The sequence below is a fragment of the Ixodes scapularis genome, unplaced genomic scaffold (genome assembly GCF_016920785.2).
Source record: "Ixodes scapularis isolate PalLabHiFi unplaced genomic scaffold, ASM1692078v2 PGA_scaffold4__175_contigs__length_147842914, whole genome shotgun sequence".
In the NCBI taxonomy this organism is placed as follows: domain Eukaryota; kingdom Metazoa; phylum Arthropoda; class Arachnida; order Ixodida; family Ixodidae; genus Ixodes; species Ixodes scapularis.
In genome coordinates, this window is record NW_024609879.1 from 20,328,389 (window position 1) to 20,342,163 (window position 13,775).

General features: G+C 46.1%; 1 protein-coding gene across 1 annotated transcript; it reads right to left on the reverse strand.

Moving 5' to 3' along the window:
- Positions 1-255: 255 nt before the first annotated feature.
- LOC8032461 (ras-like protein family member 11B) lies at positions 256-9,303 on the reverse strand. Its single transcript, XM_040214196.3, has 4 exons — positions 9,250-9,303; positions 9,106-9,179; positions 2,410-2,816; positions 256-1,227 (listed from the first exon to the last, which is right to left on the reverse strand). The coding sequence occupies exons 2-3, from the start codon at positions 9,130-9,132 to the stop codon at positions 2,412-2,414; spliced, it is 432 nt and encodes a 143-aa protein (XP_040070130.3). The 5' UTR covers positions 9,133-9,179; positions 9,250-9,303; the 3' UTR covers positions 256-1,227; positions 2,410-2,411.
- Between the last annotated feature and the right edge of the window lie 4,472 nt (positions 9,304-13,775).

Below are 13,775 nucleotides of genomic sequence, written 5' to 3' on the forward strand. Positions count from 1 at the left end.
ATCGTATTAGTGCTAAATAAGGTTCATATTATCGCCCCACCAGCGTTGTTCATCGTGTTGAGTAAGCACTACGCTGTATGTGTCAGCGGGCTTTAAGTTTAAATCGGAGCGCATTTCCGCCCTTCGGAGCAGCACTGATAATGGCCAAATCTCTCAGACAATACGGCGCTTCAATGATAGAAATCTAGACCCTAGCGTACACGTTTTGTTGTTTTAAGAAAGTGTGAAAAGCACGCGCCGTAACCGCACAAGCGCTGAGGATGGCACCGGCCAGAAGCTCTTTATTGGAACGTACACCATGGCTGAGTTGGCTGCTCACTGCGCAAGCTGAAAATAAGCTCCCAGTTATCATCCACTAAGGATGATTAGAATGACGGTCTTGATGACGTGCAATGATAAAAGTCAAGTAAATATTCTGGCAAGTTGAGAAAGCTCGTCTTCAGCATACGCTCAGCACCAAAGCGGTGAGTGAGCAGCCCCGGTCACAACACATCTTGTAGTTTGAAACCGGAAACTGTAATAGTTGTGGTCATGTAAACTTGTACTGTTTTTTAGGATGCTGTTACGCAGTATTTTCAGATCTATCAGTATACATATGAAGGGACTTGGTGGTTCGGTCGCATGCTGGAATCTTTTTGTATGCAACAACCGTGTTCGTTGTCAACGTTGTCATCGCGTCTAGTTTCAGACTTGCACGTCGTATGTTGCTTACGAATAATGGGCGCATATTTTATCAACAGATTTATAATCATTACTTTGCCATCGTAAGTTACGACACAATACGCATCAGGCCTCAAGTGCGTTGGCACTATTGAAACGGAGCCTGTAAGGCCGCATTCGGATTTCAAAAGGCACGGGCAAAGTATGGTCTTCCCACGGAGAGGGGCTCCGTGTAAGTTGTAACCGTAGAAGAGATACACTCCTCTAAAACAACTCTCGTTGTTTTTGAAAAGTTGCGTCCACCCGCAGAATATCATTGCCTTGGGTGACGAAACAAAACAAAAAAGTGCACCAGGACAACGGAACTTCCGAGAGCGCCCATGCACGAGTCTTGGGAGGCTGTTTCTTCATAGAACGAACACGTCCTGAAAGCACCACTAAAGTCTGTGGTATAGGTCTATTCCTTCTGCACGAAGACGTGTTGCCAAAAAGGTCACACAGGAGGTCCATCCCGCAAAGGTTGAGGTGGTGTCTCGGCACCTGGGTAGAGTAGGCCAGAGAAGAAATCTGCAAAACCGCAAGGATGCCTTATTGAATGCGTTGCTCCAACACAGATTATATTCGGGCGATAAACGCTTTTGCACATGTTTCCACACAAATCCTTGTCAGTCATGTCGTTTCTGGCTCAGCATAGCATCACGGTGTTGGAGAATCCGCCGTAGTCACCTGACCGGGTCCTATCTCATTATTTTTTTTTTTATTCCCCAAGATCGAGTTTTGGTTGAAAGAAACGAGGTTTGACTTCGTTGATGCTGTGAAGGCAGAAGCGACTGAGCTCATGAAGGCTTCTCACTCGATGACATACAGCACTGCCTTCACTAATAAAGATTCGCATGGAGCGGCATATGGACAGGGGAGGCGTGATATATATATGAGGCATTACATTTAATATATTGTTTTTAAGTGGAGTCTCTTTATTTTATAGCTACGCACCTTCTCCTTTAGGGACAACGTTATGCGGTAGATATATCAAAGTAAAATGAAGGCGTCTGCGTGCTCCCGCATCTTGAGCGCCGATTTAAGGTTTACACGCGAACTCTTTATTCATTAATCAACCACACTCGTCTTCATTCCGCCTTGTAGTATAAATAGAAACACTTCTAAAGGCGCGCGCTCACGGTCCCTGAAGATTTCCCGCGTTCATAAAAAAAAAATGTAAGATTTAAAAAAAAAAAAAAATTGGGATTGTACGTGTTAAATTAACGAAGGGAATGATATTTATACGATTGCAAAAAAGGAGCCATGTAACCAAAATCCTGGTTACATGGCACCTTCTTCGCAATAAGCTTCCATTAAATTGCGGGCATCCCGGTCAGAATTCAGCACCTCCAACTGGGGATCTGAAGGCCAGCATATTGCCTTGGTGGCACAGAGGGGCTGTAAGTTCAACACAGACATCTTCCAAGGCATGGCACTTTTACTTAACAAGCCTTTTATATACAACCACTTGAGTGGCTTAGTTCCGCTAGATAAGCAATCAAGAAGCAATGATCGCGGACATCGCATATTCTTCTTGTTCTTTATCATTCTTCAGCAGCATGAATTCCGACGAGATAATAGGATATTTGTCGTTAGTATTGATGCAAATTGACAGGATCAGCGGAAATTCGTTTGTGTGGTGTTGGCGAGCAGTTATTGGTTGATTGTTCAGACAGAAAGTGAAAGTAAGAAGAGCAAGGGAAGACCGACCTTCATTTGGTAAGCTGTCTCGTCTTGTAGTACCTCCGGGCAGACTCAGGAACGACAAGCTGCTCGGGTGTGAGGTTCGGAAAGAGGAGCTTCCTCGCTCGCAGCGCTCTGGCCTGCTTGGCGATGGCCAGGAACGGCCTGTACACGTCCTCGTAGTCACCCGTGGCTGACGTCTCGTGGACGTCGCAGTTCCACCGGTCTCCGAGCTCGAGCAGCTCGTGAGAAGACACCGCCCTGGCTTGTACCAGATCCCGCTTGGTGGCCACCAGCACCAGGGGCTTACCCGGCGCCTGGGCCTCCAGCCACGAGTGCAGGTCTATTGCGGTCCTCACGGAGTCCGGGCAGGTCAGCGAGACGACGAGCAGAAAACCGTCCCCCCACTGGGCCTCACTGTCGTTGGGTCTAGACTGTTACAGTAATAATAAAAAAACTAGACACAGGAACTCACTTATTCGCTAACGTTGGCGCCATTGGGCAGTGGGAAGCGCAGAAAAATGTGTACGCAAGGGTGAATAAAGTTAAAGTGGTAAGTCAGACAGGCAAATGTACAGTATTGGATGGCGTAAGCTGAAATTGCTGAGTTTTGATAAAGGGGTACCAGTCGCACCGCCTTGAGTTGAGAAGTCGAACTAGCACGAGAAGCCCGCGGACGACAGTTTGGCGCAACTGTGGCTCTGCTTGTACTTTTAATGGGATCTGGGATGTACTTTGGTGCACATCCTTGCTATTGCCTAATCTTGCTTGACTCTACTTGAACTAAAACTTGATGCCAAATTTTGGCGCTGGTAAAGGTATGTCCTTACAAACACTTGTGTCTCAGTGTTTTTCCGTGCATGTACATTTTTTACCTAAAGAAAGTTCATTTAAAGCTTTTCCTTTGTGTGTGTGTGTGTTTAGGGTTTCGGAAAAGCTGGCTTTTGCTTTCGGAAACCGATTATAAAGGCCCCAGAACATTTCGCAAACCGGGCCATTAAATATCGTTTTAAAACGACCGGAAGTGACTGAAAGACATCACTTCCTTAAAAAGAAAAGGGCATGCACGGCAAAATGGGATGCATGTTTTTTTGTAGAGAAAGACGTTTAGAATCTTACCCATGATCCAGGTTTGGCAGTATGGAAATGTAAATGCATCGCGACAGTATCTTAGAGATACTTTCGAGTATCATATCTCTATCGAGATACATTTGAAACATATATTTGTATCTCAGTAGTACATTTATAATGCATCGATTACATCGCTATACTTTGTCAGGCTCAGTATCACGTTGTATTTGTTCCTAAAAATTAAGTCTCGCGTTTTTGCAATAAATTGAAAAACCCCTTTTCGGTACAAGTCGTCCCATAATTTATAACATGAGCCTGCCGAACACCCCCTCTACAGGATTGAAGCCTGACTGCCTGGCATGTATAAGGCAAACGAGTTTATCAAAATTGAGAGAAAGAAGGCGGTACTAAGAAAGGTCACTTGCAAGAATAGCAGGCTCTTCCCACAAAGCCCTCTTTTCACTTTAGCGGAGCGGACGCTAGAAGTAATGCGAGAGGGGACGAGGAAACCACCAAATATGGACAGCAGAACAATTCTGGGCTTTTTTTTCTCTTATGCGTCAACAGGTTCTGTGAAGACAGGCTCTGCACCGTCGTCCCGTCCACCAACTCTGGATGAATAAGTAATTAAGACGACAATTTGAGATCCCCTCATGAGAAAACAGGTTTCATTTCGAGCATACGCCTTTTGCCAAGCATGTTTTTTTCCTCGCAGCATTTGGGATGGTAGTTGTAAAGAGATGGAGAGTTCGAGGTAAGAGGGGAGCTGCGGACACTGACATAAAAAGAGAAACACAATCATTATCATTTTAACCACGAGCCGCACCCTCCGCAGCTACCACCGTTCGGAAAAATAAAGTATCTCTGTATGTTTATCTATCGGTGTTCCGGAATACTCTTTTGCCATTTTTGCACACGTATCTCAGGGATATCCAAATGTATCTCTGTTTCTTTATTTTAGCATTAAAATATATGTATCTCACTATTTGTATAACGGTACTTTTTGTAGTATCTCTGCGCAGAGCTGCCCATGATCAGGTTGAATCAAGGCGCTTTGCTCTTTCTCGTGTTAGATCAACTTCCCATATCGGGACCTCATATCTGTCGGTTGTTGGCATGGTCGGTTAAGCTTAGATTGCCCAAGGTCATAGTCCTGACTGCGCAAACGTTCATGAGAGTAAATATGCCAAACTCGTTATTTATGCGGACCGACACAAGCATATTTTTCACCGCTGACGAGCAGAGTTTAAAGACAGCTCTCGCAAATAAAACCTTATCAAGTTAAGAAATTTGGGCACATGAAAACTTAAAGGGGCCCTGCAATCATATTTAAGCGTTTACCTTTTTAGCGGTTTCCACGTCTCTTGGGGTTCGGGCAAGCCAGCGGGCACGGAGATAGTAACTAAATATCAGTGCGTCGTATTTTAACCGGACGACGCGGAAACCTCCTCCACCGACGAGGGCGACCCGTGGTACCAAAAGCGCGCAAAATGTGACGTCCTTGGTCCTGGGCTTACTACTGGTCAGAGCCGCTAAAAGCTTCTTTTTAGTCGGAATACAAATTATAAGTGGCGCAAACCGTTTCATTTGTTCATGAAAGGAGTTTTTGTTCAGTATTTTAGATCAGAAAAGAAACAAATGCAGTTTATAAAGTACGGAAACAAGAAATGACCCGTTGACATACCCTCCACCAAGCGGTGGAAAAGGCGGCGCACACTAGAAAGGAGTAGTGGGATCAGGCGCCGACACGGAGAGGTCCCGGATGTACGCGGCGGCGCTGCGGTCGTATCAACAGGATGTTCCGACCGGCTCCGAGCGTTCCGAAGGTCTTTAGCGAGAAGCTCTGTCTTGCAATTCGGCCGTTTCGCGGTATGGCAGCGCGAAGTGGCTCCCATTCTGAACTGATCTTTACCCCGTGTTTGCTGTCGTCTGTGTCCAATGAAGTGTCATACCGAATTAGTGTTTAATCGGGCAGCAAATGCAATGAGAGCCGCTCTGGCTGCCCGCTGCGTACAGCCTATCCAGAACATGCTTTAGTGGCGCCCTCTCGCGCCGTCGACATGGAGTGCGGCAGCCGTGAGCGCTCGCGATGAGCCCACTATCCCTTCTCTAGTTCACGGCCGCTCAAGCAACCAAGGACGTCACGAGGGAGGTTATTTTTTGCTTGTTTTCGTAATTTTAATTTGCCTATAACTTTTAAAATAAAGCGAATTTCGAGAAAATAAAAGTTTCACTAAGTTACTACGTTCAGTGCGCTGAGGTTCGGTGCAAATTAAAAACCAGTAAAAAGCCCTTGCAGGGCCCCTTTAATGAAAATAAACACAAATAAAACAAAATGTTTTTTTCCCTGATAAATAAACATGTATCTCACACTAACAGCCTTACACTAAACACAAGACATACTGAAAATGAATTTTTCAAATCACTGGGTATGGTTTTGGGAAAACCATATACATTACGTCATCTTTAAGTTATCTTGCATCGTCGATTTGGTGTACCGCCAGCCGTTCTCTCTTGCCTATATCTGTGAAACTACTCCTCTACAAGTTCCTTTTTTACTCATACTTGAAATATTGTCACCTTTTCTGGGAAAAGACCACGTCTTCAAATTGGCACAAAAATACTGCTCCTTTAAAAGAAAATATTCCGAATCGCCCGCAACGCTCCATATGACTTTTACACTCCTGATTTATTCGAGTGATTTGCAATGATAACCATGTATAATAATTTATAGAATTATAGATTAAGCACTAGTCTTAATGATGAGAAAAATAGGAACATCGCAATTTAGGAGTAGCCTTGCATTTCTGATTAAAAAGTTCCAACATACACCCCCCCCCCCTCCTTGTTACGTTGCACATTGGGATATGATCCCCCACCGAATGAATTGCGCAAAACAACTGTTAAAACATTCCCTTCCATACCAACTCACCACTTTTTTCCAGTCGCGATCTGAGCATGTGATCTCTAACCATTAATTATCTACGAAATGTATTCGCAAATTGTTAATACATGCATTGGATCCAATCGCATATTGTGTCGAACCATGTCTGTTCGTTTTAGTTTTAGTTTTGTGTTTTATTTGAATTTTGATTGAATTGTACATTGTCAAACAAAAAGTGTTTTCTTTTTTGTAATGCCTTTGGGCCCTGAGAGGAAATAAATGAAATACAATTTTTTTTAGCTTCTAATTGTTTGTGTAGTATTCTAGGAGGCCGGAACTGGTCTGGTTGCTTTTATCAGTTTTATTTCCGTCCTCAAGTTTTATCACTTGATAAGGAAGTAAAGGTATGGCATTGTGTATTCGGACGTCCTCTTTGGACTGATGCGCGATCTCGATTAATACGAGGGTCGTCCCAAAAGTTTTCGGCCTGACCCAGAAGGAGCCGAGAGAGGTGAATTAAGTTACTTTTCGACTCAGTCCCATTTTAGGTCCATACACTTCTCTCAGCGACGCTCTAAAGGCCTGGATCCTCTTGAAAAGAAAAAAAAAAAAGGAAGTCTGGTCCTCCAAGAACGGGTCACACATCAACCCCATCATCATCACCAATAAGAAAACAAACAAAAAAAAAGTTTCTTTTTTAGTTGGGGGAAGAGATAAAAGTTTGATGAGGCGCGATCTGGAGAGCACGGTATGTTTGATCACGAAAGCCGGAGGAATAGATGGCATCCATCGCCACAGCAGCGCCGTGTGGGGGCGCATTGTCCTGATGAAACTGAACCCCCTCCGGAGCATACTGCGATGTTTGGTCAAGGTGGCATCCCTCAGGCGATGAATCAGAATTTTTTAGTAGTTCCCGGTGATGCTAGGCCATTTTTGAAGATAACCGCCAAACAACACAACTTCTAAATCCCCCCGAAAAAAACTGGCCTATATTTTGTTTGTTGGTGAAACAGACGGAACCTCCTTCGGCGGGAAAGAGGCGGTGTGCTTCCATTGTTTAGGTTTAGATTGGGCTTTGCTGACGGTTTGAAGGTGGTGGACCCAAGATTTGTTCACAGTCCAACTGGGCACATAAGCTTGCGGGATCTGGCATGAGCTGCTCGAAAACTTGCCTGGGTGTTTCTAGAAGTTTTTGGTCATACGAGTGCCAATCTTGGAACCCATCTGGCGGAAACCTTGTGCAAGTCATGATGTTGGGTCAAGATGCACTCAACTGTGGTTTTGGAGATTCCTTTGACCTGTGCGATGGTCCGAAGATTTACGCTGATATCTGCCTTTCGCTCATTGTGTACACGGTAGGGTTTTTTTTTTTTTTTTCTGCCCGCTCACTTCCGCAGGTCTGCCATGGAAGGGGCCGTCTTCAAGGCTCTTCCACCCTCGATTGAACTTTTGGGCCGACTTCTGCATTGTGCTGTAAGATGGGACATCATGTGCCTACGTCGCCCTCGTGTCTCTGTGGATCCCTGCCGGAGTTAGGCCCTTCCCAGCCAAATATTCAATCACCGATCGTGTCTTAACCTCCTTCAGTTTAGCTTGACTGCGCGGATATTTATTTCATTTATTTTCACCCTCAAAGACAGTTTTAGGCTTTAAGTAAAGGGAAGGGGACTCAAAATATTCAGTAGCAACACAGACACGATAACAATTATACAAAAATAAACGCTGCAGAAGTTATACATGTAATCAATTAAAATTGGCTAGTAGAACATTACAGAACTCCGCTGGCAACAGTGACGCTAACGATGGAGGATGGCAGCTGGTTCCATTCAGCGATGGTATGAGGAATGGATGATTTGTTAAACTCAATTGTTTTACCGGAGATTCGTTTAATTGGACAGGAGGCGGGATGATATTCTGTAAGGGGGGGGGGGGGGGGGGGAAGCGGGGTGAGAAAGCTTTCTCCGGGTTCAAGGGGTGCAAGTCAAGCTTACTTTTTAGAGAAGAAATAGTAGTGGAGTAGTTGTAGGATGATAAGATGAATCGTGGGCCTCGATTTTGGGTTGACTCTAGATGGTTGGTTACGTAGACTTGATGAGGGCTCCAGAAAGGGGGAAGCATATTCTAATTTAGGTCTTAAGTAAATTTCGTAAGCCATCTTCCGGACATGAGATGACGCGTTTCTTAGATTACGTCCGATGAATCCGAGCGTCCGGGAGGCTTCTGTAGTAATGGCTTCGATGTGGGGCTTCCAAGAAAGGTTAGGCGTTAGTCTAATGCCAAGGTATTTATACACTAAAAAAGCTTCAATCACGTCTTTGTCAATAGCATATGGAGAGGTTAGTGAAGACATTATATGAGTGAATTGGATTAGTTTGCACATTGATTTGTTAAGCGACATCAGCCATTTTTCGTACCTTGTTAAGTGACATCAGCCATTTTTCGTACCAGTCGTTTATTTCCGCGAGATCACTTTGGGATTACCGGTTTTCGATGATATGCTGTTATAAATGACGCGATCCTCTGCGAAAGGGGTGTATTTTACAAGAAGTGTCTCGCGGGAGGTCGTTAATGAAGATAAGAAAAAGCAGCGGACCAAGGTGCGCCACTTGTTGGCCGCCACCACAAGGAAATCGTGTCGTGCGTATGCGACATTTTTGGTGTTGCGAATCTTAAGAAGTGCCCACGTTCTCCAATAAAGTTTCGTGCCTGTGTTCGCACTCCTTCTGAGTCAGGCCGAGAATGTTTCGGGTTGGCCCACGCAGACTCACCTTGCCCGCCGTGTCCAGGAGGTTCATGTCCACCTGGTCGCCCTCCAAGTCTGCAGAAAAGGAGTACACGCTCTCTGCGAACAAGGGGGGTAGGGCCGAAGTGTCAGCAGGGGCGTGTACGGCTCGTGGGCTCACGCGTCGTACCCAGCGTCGGGTCGTACTCGTGGATGAACCGCCTCGTCAACAGGCGCACGATCAGGGCTGCGTGAACGCGAGGGGGTGAACGGAAAATGTTAAACGAAATGTGTTTTGTAAAACTAACTGGCAAGCGACTAACGTGAAGAGTCAACAGGCGACAACATTAAAGAGATTATGCGCCGAGAAATTGAGAGAGCAACGTCAGAACGCCGAGTTCCGGTTGGAATGATGGGTGGGTAGGCCTAAAGCTTTGTATCCACTGCACTCGTCGAGCGCGTTCTAATGCGAAAGCCATACGCCGGACGCGGGACTTCCACGTTTTAACGCTTTTGACGAGTGCAGACGAGACAAAGGCAGCTAGTTTTAGGCCTCCTCGCGCTCTCCCGTCTCCTCGTTTCTCTGAGCTTCTCGGCGCAGAGTCACTGACAAGGTGAGAACGACGGAGAGGAGCTTCGGTTGGCGCAGCACAAGCGCCAGCTTCCTACCCCCGACAATGCTTTCGTGTCTCGTGCAGCTCGTGCGCTCGCGCGCGCAGACAAAGCACGGCGGAAGGCATAGAGCACTTCCTAGAGGCCGGGCGTTCGAGAGAGTCGCCCTGCCTTTCTATCTCTGACCGTGACTATACGGCGAGCAAGTGTTCCAAAAACGCGTCTTTGGTGCGTCGGAAAGCGTGGGGCACGGCACTGAAATAGTAAGATAAAATAAAAACAACTTGCAGGGGAGGCGCGAACCGTCATTGGCTGAGGTCGGGAGGAAACACAAGAACTTGGACGCGTTTGAGGGGTAAACAAACGCACGATGTGCGGAAGGAGCACACGAACTTGCACGCTGTATAGATGTTCGCTGGCCTCTGGGAGCCGCCATCTTGCTGCTGGTTTGGGTAGATCGTCTGATAGTCAAGCATTGCTGAGGCCGTCGGTACGCCTCAGCAATCCTTGACTATTAGACGATCTACCCACACCAGCAGCAAAATGGCGGCACCCAGAGGCCGTCCTTGCAAACGCCTGTAGCAAGCTGTATCTGGCAGTGGAGTATCGCATGATATCAACACCTCCTGCAGACCTTTCCAGAAAAGGGCGCCTGGACAGCTCAATGTTTAGTGTTCGTGCGTATGGCGCGTGATTTTCTCGCTTTTCGAAGCGACGAACATGCGCGTGCTGAGCTGAGGAGATCGCACTCTGGGCCACGGTCTGGGCTGAAAACTTGTAAATATTGGAATGGTGTATTGGCTCCAACAAAATTGACGGCACCTAGCGGCTCAAACAGAAAACTGTAAGGCCAAAATATTCTGGTGGGCTAGTTGGTTATGCATACTAAATTATAAATAGCGCTTAGACAAGGACAGACGAAGAAGTGAGTTAGCGCCTGTCCTGTCCACTTCTTCGTCTGTCCTTGTCTTAGCTCTATTTGTAATTGTGGGGACAGGTTCGCTCGCCGGCCTCCTCAAACGAATAACATATCCACAGTACCTGGCGGCCTAAAGGGAAAGCCGTGAAAGTAGGTTTGAAGGCGCGTGATGAAAATCTCCAATAGAAGGTATTGATGTGTGACCATCAGCGCGAGCTGTGGGTAAAGCAACTTATTCCACGAACAACACGTTTGTCGGTTTGAAAGAATCTGGCAAGCGGTCGCTGTCAGCGCATACCAAACCGCCGAGCACTTTGTTATGGCCGTCAGTGAAACCTCCTCAATGCTCCCTTTACAACTTTTGCACAAGGGCGCAGCGATGTTGAATGTTGTCACTTCTTGTATGCGGTGAAACATCACTTTGATCTCTCCACACCGCAGCAAAGTGTTACGGAAAACGCGTTATTCTCGCAAATTCTTGTCTTGTCTCACCTATATTTTCTCGCATTATACAGGTTGAATTTCTTTTATTCTTTTTTCGTCCCGCGTACCAGATACGGAACCCACGTGACTGAGGACGACAGGAAACAGAAAAGGTCAAGAGACGCTTTGCAGCAGCACTGCATGGCCACCGTCATAACCGACCTTCATTTTTTTCCCTCTTATTTTGATTACCTCGCTGCTTCATTGCCACAACAAAACAAAACAGGTTATTGTCATTTTAGAATCAACTGTGTTTTTTTCCGAACATTGGCATTCGTCGAGGTTCCTCCAAGCCCGCTTCACTTGGCTCGGTATCTCGGTGAGACAAGTGAAGGTAAGCAATGGCGGCTCTAATCTGGCACGTCTGCAAAGCGTCTAAATACTCGGTAATATGGCTAAAGGCCGGTTCTGACACTTGCGTTTGAGTGCGCTTGATGCGTTGCGTCGAGAACCAAAACCGAGTCACCGGCACATCTGTGCTTCGTATGAAGCGTGGAATACAATTCAAGGAATCATTTTGGCACGCGATATAAGCAGCAGAATGCCCTGGTTTCTCGCAGCCGCAACGCAGTCATGCGCAAACTCAACTGTTTGAACCAGACTTTATGCACGGGTTCGTTGCCTTTCGCTGGGAATTTGGATGCGCGAGTGACCAAGCATTATTAAACGCAGAAAGATCTTGCTGGAGGTGGATCATCTACTGCATTCTTAACCCGTCACCGGCCATAAATAACAAAGCCGTAGTGCTGGACTTGGTGCGTCGCCCACATGGCCATGACTTTAATGCGTCAGCGTTCGAATAAAATTTGCGTCAGCAAGAACGCGAGTCCCAACAGGAAGCACACGATGCAGTCGTGAGTACATACATACAATTAGTGCCCCCGATAGGCGACGTAGAAAATAGTTGATGATATCTCTCGTTCATCAAAAGACGACTACAACGTAGACGTCATTATGATAAGCCCAGATCTGCATATCTATGTTTAGTGGAGTGTTTTTTTCCCTAATAGTGTCACTTCTGAGACTTTCCAAGCCATCTATAACACCTTTCCTGCTAGCTTCGGCAAGGTTGGTAGAAAGAATTATTATCTTCCAAGAAAAAGACCGCAGTGCAGGTAATGATCGCCACTAGGCATGACGTATCGAGCAAATAGGTATGTGGCCGCCGGAAGTAGGCGGCCTGTCAAGGAAGTGAGCGTTGGACAGGCTTCCTAACTCTTCCGAGCGTTGGTCCGAACAATGTCCTATAGGCGCTGAATTGTTTTCTTCTTATCTCAGTAGAGCCTGCCTGTTGCCTTATGTTCAAATCCTTGTTTTGAAGATTTAATTGTGAAGAAGGTTGTCAACAACCACTTAAAACACAAAATAGTGGACTAACAGATCGACCGAATACCCTAAGGGTCGCTGTAGACGCCCGACATTTGAAACAAGCGTCGAACTTCTGGTGGCTTCACTCGCGCCTGGCTCGGAGAGCAGCGGGTAATTCCCTGTTTTGTTATATTAATAGGTTTTGTACTCGATGTGAAAACCACGTAATGCACTTGTTGTGCAAGCCCACAGTCTGCGACATTCCTTCTATTTCAATAGAGTAGATGCCTCGTCTTCGCCTTATTTGAATGTACATGTGAGACTTATGGCGCCAAAGAACTAATTAGTAATCAAAATCGTGTGCGCAGACGACGTAGTGGGCACTATCATGAACTAGTCGAACGATTTATTTTGTGTTATGCATTTTGTTTCTGGTGACGGCTGTAATCTTTTTGTTTCTCTCGAACAGCCGGGAGGCAAAAGCTGCCGGATGAAACACGTGACGCTTTCGCCGTAGAGGCCCGAAGGCACCAGCTCCGTCGCGCAACGAGTGCTTTCGCCTTGGGGCGGTCTATTTCAAGCGGTCTGATAAACGTGACTAGATTGAGTGCGCAACCACATCGTTCAAGCTGTCGGCGCTAATTGAAGGACACGTGTTTCTCCTACGCCGGATTCAGTCGTCGCTCTTTGTGTCTATTTCCGCACCCATTCGCCCTCTTTGCGTGTCGTCCGTTTCCTGCGCGTAAACCGATGTTTTCCTACAGTTTCTATTTCCGTTCTTAACCGAAGCGCGCTAGAAAGGCAAATAAAAGCAGGCTTGATGAGTTTTCCTCCGTTGAAAGCAGGCGTGTGACGTGGGCGGGGAGGAAACTGAACAAATCTAAGCGCATTGAACGCGCCTTCGGAGGTAGTCGCGTGCAGGAGGTGTCCTTTAATTGATCAGCTGAGTCAGAACCGATAGTTGGACACGTTTTAGTCAGTATGTGTGTCTTGTTTTTATAACTTTCTTTCTATTTTTGTGCATTGGCCACCATGGACCCTTACATTTCTTGGGGGAGGGGGGGGGGGGGGTGCTAGGCGGTTAAATTTGTGGCCCGATTCAAAGGGTTCAGCCCAAGATGGAGAAAAAACAGCAAAACAATATAGATCATGATTAACGTCTAGCGATTTTTCCTCACCACGCTTCAATGTTGCTACTTTAATAAAAACAAATTAAGCAACAAATATTCGTTATCAAGGTGAAAAGAAGAAAAAAAACCAACAGAACGAACATATTAGTGGATAGACGATTACACAGCCTCAGTTTAGTCTTAGAGTGTGGCGACATTGTTACACGCTGTATAGATGAGAAACGTAGTCAGTTGCTCATTCAGATGGAAACGAGCAAATTAAAC